The sequence below is a fragment of the Ambystoma mexicanum genome, chromosome 6p (genome assembly GCF_040938575.1).
Source record: "Ambystoma mexicanum isolate Mex_15411 chromosome 6p, UKY_AmexF1_1, whole genome shotgun sequence".
Lineage (NCBI taxonomy): Eukaryota > Metazoa > Chordata > Amphibia > Caudata > Ambystomatidae > Ambystoma > Ambystoma mexicanum.
The window spans coordinates 786,476,255-786,498,823 of NC_090935.1; the positions used below are offsets into that span (position 1 = coordinate 786,476,255).

A 22,569-nucleotide genomic window follows, 5' to 3' on the forward strand; every position below is an offset into this window, starting at 1 on the left:
TCTTGGAGGCGTATGGCAAGAAACTCTATATCACCGCCTCTTTACATCTACGTCAAGCCGATGCCATGCTGGCTGCCGCCAACCAGAGATTATGGCAGGAAATTGCGGACTTCCTACCGGAACTCCCCACCAAGAGCAAATCGCGCTTTAAGGCGGGGCTGGCTGAAGCCAAGCTGGTGGCTCACGACCTCATGGAATCCACAGTGGCTCATATTGATACCTCCGGCCATGCCATCTGTATTGCCACGGACATGAGGACAGCCTGGCTCCGGGCAGCAAAATTCAACCCGGGTGTCCAGGAGTGCATACTAGATCTACCGTTCGAGGGGGGAGGGCGGGCCTCTACCACTCCTACAGACAAGGAGCTGGACAAGAAGAAAAAGATCTCACAAACGGCAAAGTCTTTATCCATCCTTACAAAGACCACGCCCAAATCGTAAACCAATCTCAGCAGCGCTCGGAGAGGGGTCATACATATGGAGGGTTCCGCTGCGTCCAGGAACGCAGATCCAGTCAGCCGGACCACTCTCCGTCTCAGAGCCGGGGCAAGCAACAAAAAGGTGGGGGTAAGGTATTTTTCTAGTCCCCCTCCTCAGTGACAGCCTCCGAGGGAAAGCAAGCATAACACGCCCCTTTGGGTCCACGTATCTCCGGTGGGGGGCAGGCTTGCTCTCCATGTGCATTTCTGGTGCCAGAATTTCACGGACCCCTGGATCCTATCCGTAGTATCCATGGGGTACCGCCTTCCTATCCTAGCCTCTCCTCCCTTCCCACAGGTTGGGACAGCAACTCTTTTGGCAGAGATCCGGCGCTTGTAGAGAGCCAAGCAGTGGAGGAAGTCCCAGCCTCCCAGCGAGACTTTGGCTTTTACTCCAGGATTTTCGCCATTCAGAAGAACCAGGCGGGCCTGAGAGTTGTGCTGGACCTTTCCACTCTCAACCTCTCCTAACCCCGGCAAAAATTCAAGATGGTTACGCCAGCTTTTATAGCGGAGACATTGGACAGGGGAGACTGGATGTGCTCCCTGGATCTGAAGGACGCATACCTACACGTCCAGATTTGGCAGCCCCATCGTTCTTTCCTACGGTTCAGGATCATGGGCTACCATTTCCAATACAAGGTCCTTCCTTTTGGCCTCAACTCGGCCTCAAGTCTTTACCAGACTCATGAATGCCGTGGCAGCCCTCCTCAGAGCGCAGGGCCTCCACATCTACCCATACCTCGACGACTGGCTCGTCAGGGCTACATTTCCGGAAGCGGTTCACCACTCTTCCCATGCCCTTATGAACACACTGTACGAGCTGGGCTTCTCGCTCAATCTCAAGAAGTCACAGCTGCAGCCCACGTAGACTGACATTCCTGGGCCTCATCTGGGACACATGCTCCGAGACGGTCTTCCCGCCGGAGGACAACATCTCGGCCATCAAGGGGGCCACCATCTACTTCCTCAGCAGAAAGGGGACCTCGGCATGGTGGTTCCAACATCTCCTGGGTCTATTGGCAGCGGTCCTATTAGCCGGGCCGCACACAAGACTAAAGACAAGGAGGATTCAGCTGCACTTTGATCAATGTTCATCCATCTCTCCACCAGGACCTAACATGGTGGTCCAGGGACAGCAAATCTTGGCCTCTCACAGGTCAATCTGGAGATCATACAAGGCGCCAGGAGCAAAGCCACCAGGGCCCAGTACAAGAGCAAATGGACCAAATTCTGCCACTGGGCAGACTCCAAGGGAATCGACTGCTTGGCGTGAACTTTGGACGTCGTTCTCTCCTTTTCGGCGCACCTCGCTCATTCAGGCGTGCAGGTGGACACCTGCCGCACATACCTTGTAGCCATTGCGGCTTACAAGAACTCGGAGGAGGGCATTTTCTCCTCCTCCAACCCTATCGCCAAGAACCATCTGACGGGTCTCGCTAGGCTCTACCTGACCGTCAAGAGACCGCACCCAGTGTAGGACCTTAACATAGTCTTGGGCGCACTGGCGCACAAACCGTTTGAGCCAATGGCATCCGTGGACATCAGGCTGGTCACCATCAAGACGGCCTGTCGGCCTTACCTCGGCTCGTAGAGTCAGCGAGTTCCAGGCGCTGGGCGCCTCTGAGCCATATACCACCTTTCACGAGGACAAGGTAGTCCTGTGGACATACCCGGCATTTCTGCCCAAGGTCCTTCCTACGTTTTTTCCCGATTCCCAAGGACGAAGCACAGAGTGCTGCACTGCCTGGATGTTAGGCGTGCCCTGAAATTGGACTTGGACAGGACCAATGGTTTCCACAAATTGGACATCCTGTTAGTCACTTTCGGAGGCTCAATACCAGGCTATCGGGCCTCTAAGGCTTCCATATCCCACTGGATGGTCTCGGCCATCAAAGAAGCGTATGCGTGCCAGCACAACCCGCTCCCAGCCAACATGCATGCGCACAAAATCAGGGCCAAGACAACAGCCATCGCATTCCAGCGCCATGTCCCTTGGCAAGTCATAAGCAGGGCGGCCACTTGGGCCTCTCCCTCGGCTTTCTGCAAGCATTACTGTTTGGATGCCGGCTCTAGATCTGATGCAGCTTTCGGACAGGTGGTTCTCAGGACCCTATTTGCTTAAGGAGGGTCTCCTCTCCACCCTGGGGCTACAATCAGTTGTAATCGCCCATACAGTATGGAGGAGAGGAGAGGGGATGGGACGTAAGAGTGATTATAAGTTACTCACCGTAGTGACTAACATACTCTTAGTCCCCTTTCCTCCACACATCCCACCAAACTCCCCCCTAATAATTTTGGTGTCATTAGGCAATGTTAAAACTATTGTCGACGCGTCAATGGGGACTGAGGTGTGGCACCGGAGGGCGGAGTCAGGGCAGCACATGCTCCGAGGGCCGCTCCCGCAAATTTAAAGGGGAAGAAGGTTTTTTTCTGGTGAAAAAGGTTCCGTATCCCGTCCCTAGGAAGGGACGCCCATGCAGTATGGAGGAAAGAGGACTAAGCACTAACAGTACATTAGTCATTGCGGTCAGTAACTTATAATTTTCCACCGACTTACACCAGACTATACCTCTGACATCAGCATGCAGCACAGACCTATGTAATTTCAGGCATGCTGAACACAGTCTCTAGCACTCGCGCCATCTCCGAACTCCTCATCAGCACCATCCACATACCTGAACTCATGGGTTTCTCTCTACCAAAGCATGGCTAGCCTCACTAAACCTTTTTTGGCCAAATGCACAGATTCATTGTAATCTTACTCTGTGACCTTAAACATTATGAACTTCGATCCCCAAGGGCATTCCCACCAGAAGCGCATTGAGACTGTAATAATGGTAAAAGGCACTATATAAATGACCATGCGTGCGTCCTCTGTGTAAATAGGTGCTTGTATGTATTGTACGTGAGCCAGACCTACACAACCCTACTAGGCGGCAACAGTAGGGCCACCATAGGAAGTCAAGGTGATACTGTGCACAGCCATTGGTTTGTTGCTTGTTTCCCAAAAGGCATCGAAAGCTTTGCAGCTTGGATGAGAATGCAATACAAAGGGAGCTGCTTCTCAGCTTGTATGTATGCTCTTTGAACATTACACAGTGTTTTAAATAACTTGGCACTTGCTCACCATACCCAATGTCTTTCATGTCATTAACGAGTCCAACTGTCAACCCTGCTCTCCCTCATCAACTGCCAGCATCAAATAAAGTCATTATTTCTGCTTGCAGATGCACAATTTGTGCAAAGTCTAGTTGCCACAGTTGGAAAGCTATAATTCAATAGACCAGTCAATATCAAGGTGGGATGGACCAAGTTTAAAGGCTGTCACCGAGCAGCAGAATCCAGTGTACAACAGGTTTTGCAGATGGATGAATGGACCTCCCACTTCCTCTCACGTTGCTGCAGACTGAAAGGAAATGGAAGCAAAGTAATTGTTGGGCAAAAAATCTAAAGATGTGGCTGAATGTTGTTCTTTTCTGAACTGGTTCGCCAAACCTTTTGTCTAGACCAAATTGTAGGCCTCTCTAGAGAGGTGCCTCTTCTTTATGGGCTCCCTGAGGGACCAAAAACGTCTCGGGCAGGGGTGTCCAAAAGGCACCTTGCCTGTTTGCCATTGTATAGTCCACATAATTCGGTGTTAGTATGATTTTGTAACAGTGTGTTTGTATCCTTTTTTCAAGTTGGGGAACAGAGACCTATGGATGCCAGTCTCGGGTTGGAAATCTTGTGTGGGCTTTAATGGGTTGTTTCCTCTTTGTGGAAGGATGCAGATCTGGCCATATACTCATGGCCATTGTCTGCTCAGAAAGCAGAGGCAGGCAGGAGTGGCCAGGATCACATTTCTTTGAATAGATGAGATTTGGGATTCAAGGTTTAACCCACACCCAGTGTGTGCGCTACGGAAGAAGACCTTGACAGTTTGCATGTCACAGCCCCTGAGCGATTGCTGCCAAATTACAATAAAAGATTGAAGACTGTGAGGAGCTCTGCAGGAACATCTGTCTAAGATTTCACTCCAAAGGTGAAGCTTTCTTGGAATCTGCAGATCACTTCCCAAGACCAGAGTGAACCTACAAATTCAGTGTCCCAATTCGCTGGTCTGTCAGGCACAGTTGGGTAGCGATTCTCCAGCACCCTCTGCTCCCTAAAGACATAGTGTTGCTTGAGCATGTGTGGCCTGTGATGAGCAGGCAGGGGCACCAGAAGCGAAGAGTACTGGCAATGGATGGAGCATATAGTTACAGAATGACAAACTCAATCTATGTTGACAAAGACCTCTGCAACTCTTGGGCAACCCCTCGTTTATCAGACCTGTGCCGCTAGATCAGTGTCAGCATCTCCCAATAACTGGTCCTGTGACATCAGCTAACCGTTGCATCCTATCCTACCACCTAGGCCCAGATGCGTTTCCAGTTGACCTAAATGTGTAGAAGTCTTCATTGGAGCAGTCTGCACCAAAACCTGTGACTTGCGCAGCCTCTGGTGAAATTTGACTTTGCAAAAACTCACTTTTAATTTTGTAGAACTACAAAGGCAGAACTGTTTTCTTTGTACCTTTTAACTCTGGGCCCATTGAGAGACTTCATCTCGGTTAGACAGATGCTATTCTAGAGGTGCTGCTAGACTGTAGCTAGCCAACCTAGGTACCTAGAGAAACTAGCTAGTAGGGTCATGCACCAAAAATGTGGTTTCATGCAGTTACTCGCCTGTAACATGCATTAATTTTCTTACCTGTACAGCGGATACAGATATATTTTGCATTAATATATTGAGTTGAAGTCCTATGATTGAATGTTAGAAGTATTCCAGTGTACCTTTCCCCAACCTACTCCCCTCTAAAAGTTTAGCATTGACTGCTCAGCCATGCTGATTGCTCAGAAGTCGGGTGGACTTGAAGGAAACCCTGTTGCCTATTTGTGGTAGGTCTTCCTGGCACCCCAAAAACAGGGCAGTGGAAATCCTTTCAAACAGTTATTATGTGCCGGGGTTGAGACAAGGCTTCCCTCAATGTCACTTTCCAGGCTTCACAAGGCGATATGGCTCAGAAATGTCTTATAGCTTGGAAATTAACCAATGAAGTGAAATGGCCCGAGTGCCTCAGGCCTTGCCGATATGGCCCAGGAACAACACTCAGCTCCCCCACATCCCCCACCGCTTTTCCATACCTTAAACCCAGGTTCATAACATTGCCCTCACTACCCCCGAACGTCACGGCTGAACTAAATCTTGCTGGGTCACACCTGCCAGACGCTACCCATCCTTAACCATTCGTCCCTTTCTTTGTTGGGGGGCACCCAACAGATGAAGCCCAGCAGAGTGTGCCAAGGCACCCCTCCCAATCCCCCTGGGCTCCCAGCCAGTTCACTCATTTCCTTGTAACCATCCCAGGCAGATTGCTATATTTGTATGTGTTTTTTTAACGCACATAATGGCTTTATAGAGCCTGCGCTTGGGCTTAACTGGGAGTTATCAACTTGTAAACCTCTTTAAACACCTGGTCCTTAATCTCGGTCTTCCAGACCCATAACTCCCAGTACAGCCATCGCACTATGTCTATAAAGTTCAGTTATGCCTTCTCTCCTGCAGCCGGGTCAAAGGAAGCTGAAGAGAGAAAGGTAGAGGAGCCCATTCGTTATGGACCTAAATGTGTTCATCTAGTCTCTTATTTTGTACAGAGAATTCAACTGGTTTCGTAAAATATAACCCGTATGGGGCCTTCTCTTAAGTATACGTTGGCACCTGAATCTAAATGCAGGTCGCCTTAGTTTGCATTCTAGCATTGCCTTTATGTGGGCGAGGACCAGAAAATATTCTCCCCTTTCATCTACTTGAACAGCTGCTTGGTTAAACATTGCAAACAATGCACCAAGCAAAATATTTATGAATAGACCGAATACCAGCTCTAGCCAATCACACTCTTCTGTTTTTCCTGCAGGACAAAGACGGCAAACCAATGTTACCAAAGCCGGAAGAAAAATCCAAGGTGAATAAAAGAAAAGGCACAACACCTATCCACACATTGTTGTTTTTTGCCAATCTCCTTTGAAGACTCTTGACATGATTACTCTTGAACACAAAGCCCAGTTGCCCCATTGTTGTAGCTTTTACTTCAGCATTCATAGGTTTTTGTAGTTTATCTTGTAGGATGGTCATCCACTGGAGAGGAACAAAAGATCCTGCAAGCACTGATTAAATAACATTAATGTTTGTTTCTCTTGTAGCCAATGACTGATGCAGAGCTCCTAGATGGCTTAACTGCAGGCTTTGTCACTAGCCCGTTACCGAAAACATCTGCACCATTACCGCCGTCTAAGGTTAGTGGGCAATCTAATTTTTTCTTGTGGCACGGGTTCCTGTTCAGTTTTCTGTAACTATGAAGGTGCTCTGATGGTTTGTGATCCATAGACTAATCTGCACGACTGTCTCCCATCACCATGAAAGCGTAACTGTATTCATTTCACGTCTGATGTGCTGTTTTCCTTAGTTTGTCTTGCTGTAAACCTATGGAGTGACTGTTATTTTTCAATATTAAGACACACACAGCACGTTGTTTTTGTTGAGTTTAGTCCACAAAGGCCATTACAGTGCCAGGAAAGGGAAAAGGGTGCTAGTGTGGGTCTATGCTCTGTTGAATGTTGGATATCTACTCAATTTCACTGTGTCGGATTATGTATTTCTAGAACTAAGCATAGTAGTTCTCAAAACCATCAACTTGTAAATCTTGTGGTCAGTGTGCTGTACACTGTGCTGCATCTGGTATCTCGAGTGACCCTTAGAGGATAGTAGGCGGTTATGATACCTACTGCTTTGGTGTTTCCAAGTGGCTCTGCAATGTTTGATTGGTGAATTTAAACCTTGTAACAGTTTATTTTTTTGGCTGAATGAAAGCCTTGGGCAACTAAGGCAAACATGTGTAGGCATCCTTGAACTGTTTGTGAGTTTATTGGGGTACAACTCTGAAATTCATCTTTTTGGTTTCAATTTTAGAAGGATGTGAAAAAGTCTGCAGGTGGGGAAGAAGTGATCTCCTGCTCTGCTGCTTCTGCAGTACAGGCTGGTGCTCCGGCTCCTGCTGGCTCGGTAAGCAAACCATAACACCTCAAATGCACCTTAAAATTCCTAGGGCTGTGGATATATTTTTCAGGCAGAATTTCAGCCTTGAACAGTGTTTGGGAAGAATCATGCTTCATAGTTCACACTTTGTGTTTCATTGGTTCAGGGCTTGGGCTAATAGAAAGTTCTGCGTGATGGTTTCCCATGCGGCTGCCAACAAGGCCTCGGGATGTCTGTTAACTATGTGCATGCAGGGATACCAAACCCCCAGACCACACTATTGCTTGTGAAAACCAGCACTCTACACTTTGTTTCATCTGTATCTACACATAGCAGTAGCCTAAAATCTGCCCATAGCAGATTTGTGTCAAGTGTCTGTGTCTACCTTTTTGTTTATATTTAAGTGCTCTATATTTCAGCAACAGCGCTCACTACACAGAGCTGGGAGAACTCTGTGTGTGGTGCCATGTTTCTCCCTCGGAAGTGATGCCACTGCATCACCACCTAGGAAGAAACTGCTGACCGTATTCTGCCGGATGTCAACTGAAGCTTTGCAGGAGTAACTACATTCTGCAGCAGAGTAATGATACACGTGCTGCTGTGTGGGGTGTGGGGGGGACATTCCTCAGCCAGGCTCATGGGGGTGGGAGGAGTCAATGTTAGATTTGTTAATCGTGTAATCTATTGACAGTTGCAAAGGCAGCCCACAAAGTCAACTGGTAAACCAGGTTGGCCAAGATATGGGTATGTTCAGAAAGTCACTTGCAGGATATAAGAACCAGGACAAAGGTCCAGGAGACCACCATTCACACAAAAATACATGTATTATGATCCTGGCTGGTTGATGGAAGGCGTACAGAGGAATAACGTTTTGCTTGAAGGAAGCTTTGCTTAGCAACCTCAGCAATCTGGACAAAGGGCATTTGCATGAGACATGCAAGGAAGGTATATGGTAGAGCTCAGGCTGACATGGACGAAAAAAGCACAAATCGGGAAATGTAACATTTCTAAATACAAAAAAGAGAGCACAAGGATCGAACTGTATGACTGAAAGGAATTGGAGCACGTTTGTGCAGGTGGATACTATTTTTGCCTCCAGAGGAATGTCTTTCTACTGTGTAACATTTTTCAAAATGGCCCACCAGTTCCCAAAAATCTCAGTTGTGGGAAGGTATTTAAGACAGTTTTTTTTTCAAAATGATAAATGTTTGTTTATTAATTTGTATGGCGCACCTTACAAGTAAGCTGTGCGGAACAGAGAACAGAATACATGGATACTTTTAAACTTAGTTACAGAGTAAGGTACATGAATAAGTAAAAACATTGCAAATAAGTAATAGAACAAATCAAATAAAAGAATATACATATGTACAAACAGAGAGGTTAGAGTCGGGCCAGAAAGCAGAGGCTGAGGTGATTCACGGTTAGTCTTGGGAGTCATTGGAATGTAGCCATTTGAGAATATTACATCTGAAACTGTAATAGGATTGATCTGTTCTAACATGAAGTGGGAGAGCGTTCCAATACTGGGCTGCCTTAACCGGGAAGCTGCTGCCTCCTGTTTTTATTTAGCCTGAATCTCGGTATCTGTAGGCAGTAAGAGTTGCCAGCTCTGTTAGGGCGGATTGATGTTCTTCTCACTATTCTCTCTGCCAGGTAGGGGGGAGCTGTGTTGTTGAGGCATTTGTAGGTTAGTGAAGCTATTTTAAGTGAGATCCTAGCCACTGTTGTTCTCTTCTTATATTAGAGATGTGTTTTCTACTAGGCATGCTGAGGGCAGTTCTAAGGGCATTATTTTGCAAAATTTGCATTTTATCAATGATGTGTTTGTTGGCTCCCAGATACAGGGCATTACAGTAGTCGTGTTTGGAAAGTATTAAGGCGTTGGCAAGGATGATGCAGCTTGCTTTTGTTAGGAAAGCTTGGCATGCCCTAATTAGCTTGCAGGTATAGGAGGTGGAGGATGCTAGGGAATTAACCTGTTTCTTCAGTGTCAGGGTGGAGTCAAAGTGAAAGCCTAATGTTTTCACTACTTTGGCTACTGTAATTATGTTGCCATCAATGTTGAAAGCAGAGTAGTTGGGGCTAAATTTCTTTAGGTTAGCAGCAGAGCCGAGGAGCAGGATTTCGGTTTTGTCATCATTCAGGCAGAGGCCGTGATTGGCCATCCATGCCTGAATGATGAGGTATATTTCATTTACCAATGCCATATTGGAGACAAAATTGCCTGAAAGGGGTATTAGGATCTGGGTGTCATCTGCATAGTTAGTGTGGGTGACAACCAGTCTGTCCAATTTGTCAAATGGGGGCTTAGTAGAGAGACGCAAGATCCTTGGGGTACGCTGAAGGGTATTTTGATGGGGTCTTCTGATGCCGATGTAGAGAACTCTTATAGTCTGGTTGTCCAGAAATGATTGAACCCAGGCTGTAGCCTCACTTGAAAAGTGGGCCACCGATTCCAAGTGTTCACACAATACTGTGTGGTCCACCGGGTCAAAGGCACCGACAGGTGAAGGAGGAATAGCATGGCAGTATTTCCCTTGTCGTTGAGCTCATCAATTTGGGTTTTGAAATCAATTAAGGCTGTCTCTGTGCCATGTAGGGGTGTCACGGTATTAGTTTTATGACGGTACGATAACCTTCTTGCCAAATGACGGTATATCATGGTTATCGCGGTATATTAGATGGAGTTAACTAATCTTAACAAATATTTTATTTTCTAAAAGATCATAAATTGTCAGATTTATCATCACAAACAAAACCAGGCACCCAGAGCCAGAATTAGGCTTTTCAACATAATTTCCACTGAAATGCCACCCCTTGCTTCCACCAAACACACGTGTGGAGAGGAGGGGGAGGCGGAGCCCTGCTGCGACTGGCAAAGCAAACTGAATAGCTTTTCTTAAGTGGTCATTTAGGCTTTTAGCTCCCCCACTGGCTACTGGTGAAGATGAACATGTTGCCATCTTGATAACCTGCATGCCACAGATCTATGGAGGCTGATGGTAGTATACGCTTGTGCGCATACACACACACACTCTCTTTATGTTACAGCCTTTAGTTTACTTGCCGGGCCAAAAGGTGTTCAGTAATCACGGACATGTTACCCTTTGGTATGGCAGCAGGGAATACCCACAGAGCTGAGTGAATTTCGCAGTGTGACTTATTATATGTAATTTCAATGATGGAACCAGGGAAATCCCCTATTGTCATATGTTTAGCAAACATTATCCATTACAAATATATAAACGCTAAAGCCGCCATCTCAAAGTAAACCCTTTTCCTTCTTGGCATTTTATTTATTCTTCCCATTTCTAACATATTGATTTCATGTCAGGCACGTGTGGTTTATGGAATGGCATTAAAAACTGCTCCAACTGAAACTACTTGGCAGACGGCACATCCAACAGTGTAAGAACAAGACTGTGCAGCACTTGCTTACTGCAGCCTTTCCAAATCAGATTGAAAAGCACACTTAACGGTATAAACGGTATACCGGTATAAACAATGTGACGGTTATTATTGTTCAATTAAGTGGTTCACGGTATCTTTAACGGTATACTGTTATACCGTTACATCCCTAGTGCCATGTTGAACCCAGATTGGCGGACACCTAAGAGTTGGTTAGATTCAAGATTACGCTGAATTTGTAAATAGGCTACTCTGTCTACTATCTTGAGAAGAAAAGGTACCGTGGTAATGGGCCTATAGTTAGTGGGGATAGAAGGGTCTAAGGTTTGTTTCTTGAGAAGAGGTAAAACCCATGACTCTTACTTGGTATTGTGTTAGTGGAGAAGGAGGCATTCATCAGTTTAGTTAGGCTAGGTACCTTGCTGCATCCTTAATCAGTTGTGCTGGGCAGTTGTCACCCTTACAGTTGGTAGGCTTAATGGATGCAATAATTTTGTCGTTTTCCTGGATGGAAATGTTTGCGAATTTGAAAGGATCCGGGCTAGGGGTTTTAGTGGTGGGGCTGGGGAGTGAGCTCTCATAAGGAGGTAGGGAGGCTTTTTTTGTTGGAGATGTTAGTTTGAAGTGTTATCATTTTATTAGCTAGGGCATGTTGGATGCTGGTGCATCATTGTTTGTCTTTGGGTGTATTGTCAGGTGGGGGTACAGGGGATTCCAATTCCCTTAGGATAGCAAATAGTTCCTTGGTGTTAGAACTTGCGTTAGAAATCCTTTCGTTGGAAAGGTTTTTTTTAGTGAGTAGGATTTCTTTTTTGTAATTGTTGGCGAAGTTTTGAAGTTGCAATTTCTTTTCTTCAGAAGGGGTGTGTCGCCATTGAGATTCTAATTTCCTTTTTTGCATTCTTAGTTCTTTTAAGGTGAGGGGTGAACAAGGCATTGAGGTGAGCTTGTTGTTTGCTTTTACGTGACTTCACAGGTGCAATAGTATCTAGGGCTTTATTCATAGCGTTGTTGTAGCTTTCCACACGGAGTTCAGTATCCAAGTTGTTGGGGAGAACATTGATGGTGGGGAGTAGGAGTGGCAGGAGGTTATCTGGTGTGATATTTTTTTTTAGCTCTGGTGGGTAGGGGAGGAGCCACAGCTTTATCTTTGGTAATCTGTCTAGAGTTAAGGAAAAGTCGATTAAGTAGTGGTCTGTCCACCGTTGAGGGGTAATTTTATTGATAGTGGTATCGCAGTTAAAAGTGGCAACCCAGTCGAGGGTCCTTCCTTTGTTGTGCGTATGGGTGAGGACTTTTTGGGTTAGGCCATGTTCAGCTAGAATGGTGGCTATAGATTGGGATGGTTTATCTTCGGCGTCATTGAAACGTAAGTTAAGATCTCCTAGTAATAAGAGTTGTGTTGAGTCTTTAGTATTAGCTATGAGGCTGGATAGGTCCTCCTCGAAGGTACCGATGGGGCCAGGTGGCCTATATATCAAATATATAGTTAGGGTGCGACAATTGGAGATGGGCCATTTGGCTGTGAGCAGTTCACATGACTTAAGAGGAGGTTGAGTATAGCAAAAACCAACCTTGCTTTAAGACCACTTAATGGCAAGACCGACTCATTTACAGTTAGGTCTGTCCATTATAATTAGTTGGTCATTTTTAGGGATGGCTAGGGAAAGCGCTGGGCCTGCTGCTTCGTGCAGCCAAGATTCCGTGAATGCCAGAAGGTCAAGGTCATCAGATAAGATGTCAGCTATTTCTGTTGCATGGGCTACTACGGATCTGATTTTGATCAGGGCTCCAGATATGGTGGTTGGATTAGATATATTCTGGAGTTTTATGGGAATACGTTTAGGACTGGGAGGTGTTCAATTTCAATACAACGGTACAATGGCATAAAAGTTTCAAAAATAGGATGGTAGCTTCGGGGAGAGGTACTGAACATGAAAAGTGGAGAGTGCGGAGGGTCAAGCCGTGTACAGTGTGCATGTATATTATGCAATTAGTATTTACCTGCTTAAGTGATAATTACAGGCGAGATTACGTGGTGAGGAATTTACAGAGCACTTTGTATGCCGAGAGTGGAGACATAGCAAGCACGTGGTAGGATGTTATAAGCAATTATTCATAAGAGTAGAGCTCACATTTAACAATGTGCAAAACTGGGATATGACAATGCTCAGGCATAGTATATGAGCGTAATAAACGGTGTGAAAAGCTATGCAGTGAAATCATGTGCAGTGACAATCACGGGAGTGGCTGTAGGTGAGTAAAAACGCTTCTGTGGGGCGTGTTAACTGCAGCGTGATACTCGTTTGCATGAATGGGCAGTTGCAAACTTGCTGGAAGGGTCTGCTTACCGTACACGAGGGATAAACATTGGTGAATTGCTGGGCTCGATAGCTTCTTAAGGTGCAAGAGTGCATATGCAATGTCTGGCTGATGGAGAATGGGCGTAGGCACGTCCCACGGCCCTCCCTGCTCCAACAGGCTGGGGACAGGAAGAGAGCCTTTGTGTTGTGGGCCGGCTTAGAGCCTTCCGGCTCACAATTGGTGCAGAAAAGCACCAAACAGCCAATCAGGGGACAGGCTGGAAGGCTTGCAGGAAAGCCAGGAAGAGGGTGTAGCTCAAATTAGGTGAGCGGCCATCTTTAAGGTTTCTAGCCTCGTGCTTCTCAATGGTGGCTTAAGCACTTTTGTACTTTGCTGTGCGGCAGTTGTGATCCCATCTGATGGGGGGGTCTTAAATACAAATGGGGGCCCATCATCCGTTGAAAAATATTGTACTCAACGTTTTTGGGATGTTGTTAGGCAAGATTGTATAAAGTACCCTTATGGTGCACTACAACAACCATGACCTCCTGGCAATAGGAACCCAACCTTTGGTATAAGCTTGTACTACACAGGTTGGTAGCGTGTTCAGCAGCCAGGCTTATCTCAAAAGGGGTCAATGTGAGCTGTAGGGGAGTTACACAGAGATTCACAGTGACAAGTATTCAAATAAACACTTACACACAAGATTTCCTGAATAAACAATTATTAATTTATTTATCGTTCAGTTAGAGTAAGCCTTCTTCAGAAGGGGGCAATATAATATTAACACTCAAATACACTTCAAAACACACACTCATAGTTTCTAAATCAGTAAAGACCATTTTGGTATGGCCCCCAGTCACAACCTACACCCTCAGATGACTTCAATAGCTAGGGTGCTGGGGACATTAATATCTTACTATTGTATTTAGAATACTTTTAGAAATTGGTTAAAGGAAAAGGTTATTAGAACAAACAAGAGATCACAAATATTCTTAAGCAGGCAAGTACTTTTTGATCCACTAAGCAGAGTCATTCAGTTGTAACCGGTTAAGCCAAAGTCGGTGGGCAAAGGACTTATATGGGCTGAAGCACCTCTGGTAGGTAAGTCTTTGCACAATGTTTTAGAAGTATTTAAAGACAAGAATCAAATGTTGGGCCACAAGCTGGTTAGACTTGTGAGTAGTAGAAGATGCAATCAGCTCTACAATAAGAGGAAGTTCTCTCAGACTTTACAATACAAAGTATTGAAACCGTATAGCCAGGGAGAGGAACACCAGATTGTGTGTGTTGCTTTTAAGCTGGCCTAAAGCTTTTGGAAGATCCTGCGGACTCCCAAGAAGCAGGACTGACCAAGCCTGAGCCCCCTCAACAGAGTGCAGGACCCCAGAAGCAAGGAAAGTCCATCTCGACAGCCAGGAACCGTGGTGTTGCTCTTTGCGGTAGACGCGAGGAGCTGAAAAACTGAACAGCCACTGAAAGTGAAGTTTGCCGATTGCGAGTTTTGACCGTCCCAGTGCATTGCAGGAGTCCACCGACATCCTCCCTCTTGTCCCCACGACTGAGGCCCAGAAACAGGGAGATCTGCAGAGCTGCACAGGAACAGAGGTCATCAGCTGCATCTTTTTCTTCATTTCTAAGGCACCTTCTACAACTCACAAGCCTAATCATCTTGTACCCCTACATTTGATTCTTCTTTTCATCAAACACTCCTTAAGAACTTCTGAAGTGCTTCATCCTATACAAGACTTTTGCCCATTGACTTTGGTTTAGCCTATTGAATTGTATGACTCTTCTTGGAGGATCCGAAAGTATTTGCCTGCTTAAGAATATTTGTGGTCTCTTGTTGTTCTAATAATCTTTGCCTTTTGCCAACTTCTATAAGTATAAGAAATGGGAATGGGGAGCATGCTAACAACGGGCTCGTTAATGACGGGCCCGTTGTTAGCATGCTGGTCTGCTCCCGGGACCCGCTAAGGACGCCTGGTAAAACCAGTCGTCCTTAGCGTGTCCCGCAAGGAGACCTCGTAATGAGGCGGTAGGGGGTTAACAGGGCCGGCAGCTCTACCGGCCCTGTTAACCCCCTACCGCCAGGTTTGTAATGACCCCCAATGTAAAAGATGATGCCTATGGAGTTTGTCAGGCTCCATAACCAAAAGAAACTGTGTTAAAAAATCACATTAAAATACATGAGTAGGAAGAAGGGTCTCACTCTCTCCAGGTTAAAAAAAAATCAAAGTCCTCAAAATCCAGCAGCTCGGGGGCATCTAAGGTGAAGGGAATTAGCACATTTCTGAGAATTCTCCCTAACAGATGTCAGACAGAGTTAATTTATTTCCTGGTTCTTAGTTCTTTCAATTTTTGCATGCTGAAATTGTGGAATGTTCTGTACATTTACAGGCGTCAAATCTCTAGATGTGTGACATGTTTTTAATAGGCATGTTTCTGCAGATGTATATGGAAGATACATGCTTCTAGTCCAAGGAAAATGCCTCTAAATGCCCATTGTCCTTCTGCAGGAGGTGCAGATTCCAGATGATGCTTTTGATCTACTGTCTGACACACTGCCCACAAAAGAGCCAGACCTTGAGGACAACAAGCCCATTGTGGATAAAATAAAGGTAATCTGACAGACATTTTAAATACGAATAATGAAGGAATCATTTGGTGTTGGATAAATATCTACTGACAGATCAGAATTGGAAGTGTTGAAGATGTTCCAAAAAGCATTGTTTAAGTGTTGGAGCATCCTGGCCCTCTAACTAGAACTAGATTCCTGGTCCTACGTTGATGTGTTATTGTCTCAGCAGATCACTTGGAATACTTACCGCTTACATTGCATAGTGTAAGTATTGCCTTCACATCCACCTCATTAGTGGCCTCTTCATGGTGGATCATTCTTTAACATTGTTCCCTATAGACCACATTTACCTCTAAAGAAACCTATATGCGCCAGACATGGTAGATGCAGGAGGCATGCATAACGCACATGTGGCCGCTTTCATGCAATTAATATGTAGCGTTGTAAACTTAAGTGCTGTTGTAGTATTAATAATGAGGTGTCATTTGTTTTCTATTGAAGTTGATTTGCTTTGGATATTGTGCAATCTGGGAAAACAAAGTAAAGGCTACCACTCGAATGTCTGCAACGAAATCTGCTTGCGGGTGGGGAGACTTTGCATCTCTATTTCTTACGGATTCTTTCCTCCCACGGATTCCTCATTCATGATATCCCTATCCCAGCACAGCTGTTCTCTGAATCCTTTCCACTGCCAGGGGGCAGCAAGGCTCTGTGTAGGCGCTGTCTGACGTCTCTAGGCAGCTGTGCCGGACATGGTGGCATATATAGTGGTGCTGCACCCCCATGACCACAGTTCCTTTTTTCAGTAAACTCTGTTTGCTGATCGGAACACGCTCATTGAGCTTAACTCATTTTTCGAATACACTATGCCTACTGCGCCCAAGGCCTCAAGCTGTGTGCGGACGGGCGATGTCGGTCTCGGATCAACACTGGATTTGTTTATGTAGACAGGGCAAGAAGCATGACACCCAGGGTTGAAGATCATGCCAGTCCATGCACCAAAAGGCCCTCTAGGAGAGAGTGGCAAAGATCTTCACATTTGTCCAGAAGGTGAAGGGTGAGGCTCTGCAGCCTCGGTTAAGGTTGCAAGGTGTGGAACGATGTTCGGAGGAGCAAGCGGCTCTGTGCAAGGAAAAGGACGAGAAGCCGAATTGGAAGAGTCCCTGTGCGAAGTCCTGCTCCCTGAGTAAGTCCTTGCACCGACATTAGTCTTCCAACAAGAGGAACCACTCCAGCGGGTCCCTTGATCATCCAGGACCGGTACCTTTTCCTACCTAATCCTCAATACTGAGGAATGGGGAACTTCCACCTGAAGATGTTGGACATCTTCGCCATGGCTGCTTCGGCATGGACACCTGTGGCACAGGCAATGTCTGCTCTGGCTATGAAGCAGCAGGATCCCGCCGCTTCTGCTGAGACTGGCAGGGTACCCTCTGGGTGACCACTCCTGCATGCCTATGGGCTTGGTCCATACCGAGATAGGTCTCGGCGCAGACAGGCCCCACCTTCGGGAGTGGCGGCCTCAACACTGGCTTAGTCTGCAGCATCATGGTCATCGTGCCTCTGCAGCAATATGTCCCACTCCATAGGGACGCCTTCATGTCTAGGATGTATGGCATCTTTAATGAGGAGGGCAACCAGGTTCGTTTTGGGCTTGAACCTATGGGTTCTAGAGAGGTGAGGGATTTTCTTAAAGAATTCTATGGGGAAGGGGAGGATGTGCCAGGCCTGGCAGAGGGCCTGTAGGAGACTAGTGGCCTCAACACCTCTCTAGAGATGGACTTTGTGCCAGTTCCCACCCCAAGAAAGCCTTGTGCTGCCTTCCAGTGCTTGATGGTGTCCAGTACTCTGGAGCTATTTGCTCTGTCCAGGTCCAAGGTTCAATATGAACTTTGCAATGTTCTGGATAATGCCCCCAAAAAGGAGACACTCCTGCACTTCAAATGTGGCAGTGCAGACCCCCGTTTTGTAGGTGGGGGAGCAGCCTGCCACTGTTCTGGCAGTGGACCGGGATCTGGCGAGGAAACCTGTTAGGCAAGATTGTATGCAGTACCCTTTGGGTGCACTACAATAACCTTGACCTCCTGGCAATAGGGACCCAACCTTTGGTATAAGTCTGAATTACACAGGTTTGTAGTGTGGTCGAGCCACCAGGCTTATCTCAAGAGGGGTCAATGTGAGCAGTAATGTTGTGACAGAGTTTCACAATACAGTTATTCAAATAAACACTCATACTCAAGGTTTCTTGGAAAAACAATTATGAATCTATTTCACAGTCAGTTATATAAGCCTTCTTCAGAAAGGGAGCAAAACATGCAACACTTATAATACACTTCAAAACTACACTCTTAGTTTCTCTAAATCGGATGACACCCATTGGGGATGGCACACAGACACTTCCTAAACCCCTAGGTGGCTTAAATAGTTAAAACACTGTGGACATTGCCTTGTCACTGGTACATTTAGAGCAATACTGAGTTTGGTGAAAAGGATAGAATAGAGGACTAAAACAAAGGTTAATAAATAACTCATAAACAGGTAAGTACTTTTAAACACCTTCCAAAGCACAAAGTCAGAGGTAAAGAGGAGTCTCTCAGGGAGCCGGACAGCCAATGTTAATTGTACAATGTCAAGGGGAACTGGAGGTCTTCTTTGCAAGTAGGTAAAAAGTCTTGCACAATGTTTGTAGAAATGCTTGTAGAAAATAGAACACTTGATGGGCCACTAGCTGGGAGGCTTGTGAGGGGCAAAGCTTTAGCAACTCTGCAAGGTAACCAAGACCGGTCTCAGCTGAGAGCAAGTAAGGCTACACAACAAGAGGTAAGTTCTCTTAGACTTTGCAGTACCTCTGGTTAGAAGAAATGGTTCCAGCTGACTTCTGTTCCTGTGTAGCTCTGCAGATCCTGTGATTCCTGGGCCTCGGTCTTGGGGACAAGAGGGAGGACGTCTGGGGACTCCTGCTCTGCAATGGGACGGTCAGCGGCAGCAATGGGCAAACTTCAATTCAGCTGTCCTTCGGTGTTTCAGCTCCTCGCGTCTGACAGTAAATGGCAACACTGTGGTTTTCGGATACCACTTCAGATTTTCCTTGCTTCTGGGGTCCAGCACTCTTTTGAGGTGGCTCAGGCTCAGTCATTCCTGCATCCGGGAAGTCGGGAGGATCTTCCTAACGCTCAGGTCCGACTTAAAAGGAACGCACACAATCTGGTGTTCCTCTCCTTGGCTCTTCGGTTCCAGCAGCAACTGCAGTGGAAATACAACCAGCTTTGAGAAGATGTCCATACGGGCTTACTTTGGAGTTGATTGGTCCCACCAACTCAAAGGGCGAAGTCGTCCTTGCAGGCGAATTCGGAGCTTCAGCACAGCAGCTGGGCTTCACCGGGCAAACCAATGGCCCAGGAGTTGCAGCAGGTGTCTCTTCCAAGTTCTTCTTCGGATTCCTTCGTCCAGTGGTTGACTCTGCCTTCCAAGGCAAAAAGCCTCGCCTTTTAATGCAGGTTTCTCTCATTCATTCCAGCCTAGCTGTCAATCACACATCAGGGTGGCTGTCTTTGCCAGACAGCCAGCCGGCCAATCACCTTTGGGTGCATTCCTGTAACCAAGGGGAATTAAGGCGCCTCCCTCACTTCCTGCCCCTGCCAGACACACTGGAGCCAGAGGCAGGCTTCACTTGTGAATCCCGCCAAAGACAAAATGTACAAAAGGACCAAAGCTAGTTTGGTGCGCAGAGTAAACCTTAAGAAGGACCTTTCCGGAGAGGGTGAGAGGGGTTTTGCTGGTGATCCCAAGCAAAATGGCTGCGGGTCAAGATGTAATTATCCCTCTTCTACCCCCGGTGTTTGGCAGACATTTCACCCGCAGGCAGCGGAGCCATGCTGGACCAGCCCCTGCAAGTTTCAGATGCCTGCCTGGCCCACAGGGCATCATCCGCCGTCTCCAACGAGGGCGGCCTGCAGCAGATGCGGCCCTGCCACTGAGAATTCACAGGAAGATCTCCACCCCGAACGCATCACTCGGCTTGGGCTAAGGGCTGGGAAGCTGAGGAACAGCGCCCCTGCCGATCCGGTGCTGCGCACAGCCCTAGCGGGGTGCCGCCCGCCATGCCTTCAACCCACCAGCATTGCTAACCACTGAGTGCGGGGAGGACACGTTCCGCGTGGCGTCCCGCTCCATGACCATCCTGCCAGCTGGAACACCCTCATACAGATTCTGCCGCAGCAGGGAAGCTCCTGCCAGGACGTGTACGGCATCTTTTCATGTGCGGTGGTGGGGTCCCCATTTCACCCGCCATGTGCCGGATTCGAGAGAACGTCTGAGAATGCTACAGAGGTGAGGAGCAGCGCCACAGGGTGGGTCCCAGTCGCAGGGAGATGGCGGACCGGTCCTGACCTGTGGGTGGAGTATCCCCAAGTATGGCTAGGAAGCACAACACAGCATTTGGAACATTGGGGCAACAATCACTCCCAGGCATTTAAGGCCCCTGACGCGAGAAGAACCACAGTCCTGAGTTGCCATGCTCACTCCCCCACCCTGTCTCAATTACGCGGCCGCAGTGGGCTACCCAAAAGAGGGCCCAGAAGACATCTAGTCGGGGTGCTATCCTGCACATGGGGATCGCCAGCCGAGAATGTGGGGGGCGAGGCCCTATAGCGGGACGCAGATTCACTGAAGACACCTGAGGCCACGGCTCCACTACAGGAGGGAGGAACGGCACGGGACTGAAGGGCACGCTTAACTACGATACCTCATTGCCGCCCATTGGTCTCAACTTTCAACCTGCATGGCCTATGGACATGGACCCGAGGGGCTAACCACACAGACCCACGCCCTCATAACGTATACCCTGGGCAGTGGGGCGAGCACAGATCAGGCGTGTCTACCTCAACCCATACCGATGCACTGAAGACCCCCTGCGCAGTAAGACACACGCAAAAGAGCAGCGGTAGCGGCGGCTATCCATACCAAGCTGCTGGGACCACTTGAGCCATTGGAAGCACACCTTCACACCACCACGTACCTAGAAGCCCGGACTCGGGGGGGGGGGGGGTCAGATTGGACGGGGAGCGGACCCTACCCTTGTTGCAGCATACACAGGACTTTTGGCAGAAAAACTGAATGCGTTCGCCATTGGGCATCCTCCTCCCAGACGACCGGCCTGGTAGGTGACTCCGTCCGACACGCTCAGCCCCCATCTGCACAGCCGCATAAAGGCCTATATCTCGCCAACCACGTTTGGGCCCAACCTTTCAGACACAAGGCCTCGCAGGGACAAGAACTTAGCACAGACTGCGAATAGGGGACACACCCCGCCCGAGCCAGACCCGCATTCACAGCTGCCAGGGGCTTGTACATCACCCCTGACGGAAGTCGCTTGGAGGGCTATGCTAGAAGGGACCACAGACCACCAGCCAGGTTCATCAGGTAACTCAGTCATCACAGCACCCACACCAAGGCGCTCTGCAAGATGGCAATGGATGTCCCTTCGCAGCTCCAGGCCGTCCTAGCTGAAATGAAGCTCATCGGCCAAAGCACTCAGGAGACCAATACTATGGTCGAAGATATTCAACGGGATCTCCAAGATGTTCAGGCAAGACTTATCATCCAGGCAGAGAGAACGACCGACAATTAGCAACGCATCAGTTAGCTCGAAGACAACCAATCCTCGATGGCTACAGAATTGGATGGTGTCATCAGGGAGGTCCAACGCCTCGGTGCAAAGCAAGAAGACCAGGAAAACAGGTCCAGACAAAATAATCTCAGGATGATCGGCCTTCCCGAGAACTCAGAAGGCCCGGAGCTAGAATAATGAATGTACAACTTTCTACAAGACGAAACCCCAGAGAACTGACAGAACGGATCCATCAGGCACTGATCCTGAAACCGGCACCAAGAGAACACCCTAGGCCGATCACACTCAGACCCTTAAACTTCCAGCATAAAATGGCAATTTTAAAAGCGTATCGAGCAGTGGGGCAGGTGAGCATCGAAGGAGTCCCCATCAGACTATTGAATGATTACTCTGCGAAGGTATCTCGTTGCAGGAAAGGATTCAAGCCCCTGTTCGAGGCACTGAGGGGCCGTGAGATGAGACATTACTTGAAATTTCCGTCAGTCTGGTGAGTCCAGATAGATCACCAATGGCACTCGCACTGAGGACGCCTGGAGATGCCTCCAATTCCAGAATCTAGTCACCAGACTATCCAAAGGAGATCGGACAAGGACCACCAGCGATGTTGGCAACGTCATGGTCTGAATTTCACTTGCCACGGAATTGGGGCAGAAGGCAGAAAATGGGACGAGGCTTAAGGGGACCAGACCGAGGTCAGAAAGAACCCACTACATGAACCTTTGCATACGATCTGCCTGACACCCTGGGCTCCCTGCCACAGACCTAGAAGCCCCCAGCAGCTTTAACCATGAAGATGACCTGCTCTGACCCATCTATCTTCTGGGGCACATTAGATGCTATACATCACACCTCATGACTATCGCCAACACCATCTTCTCTCGGGGGGGAGAGCTTGCAAACTATCTGCTAGGAGAATGGTTACGGGCTCGTGCGGCCGGAAAGGCCTCTTGCTGAGGATCCCCTTTACTCCTACACTGACAAGTATGCCCGGCTCACACCAGGCGACTCAAGTCTCACCCCACATACTGACAACGCTACAGAGATCGCCTGGAGCGGGCTACCCGGCTCACCTCTGCAACCCTAGGTCTGGTGTAAAGGGATCCGCGCTAT

At 47.7% G+C, this 22,569-nt stretch overlaps 1 protein-coding gene across 13 annotated transcripts in view; it reads left to right on the forward strand.

Annotated features, from left to right (window-relative positions):
• CAST (calpastatin) overlaps positions 1 to 22,569 on the forward strand; it is a 757,786-nt gene that overhangs the window by 635,032 nt on the left and 100,185 nt on the right. For all 13 annotated transcript variants that reach the window (XM_069627659.1, XM_069627661.1, XM_069627656.1 and 10 more), the window contains 4 exons: positions 6,417 to 6,464; positions 6,703 to 6,795; positions 7,469 to 7,561; positions 15,769 to 15,870. In XM_069627659.1, coding sequence (XP_069483760.1) covers positions 6,417 to 6,464; positions 6,703 to 6,795; positions 7,469 to 7,561; positions 15,769 to 15,870 — 336 coding nt within the window. The remainder of the gene's footprint in view (positions 1 to 6,416; positions 6,465 to 6,702; positions 6,796 to 7,468; positions 7,562 to 15,768; positions 15,871 to 22,569) is intronic.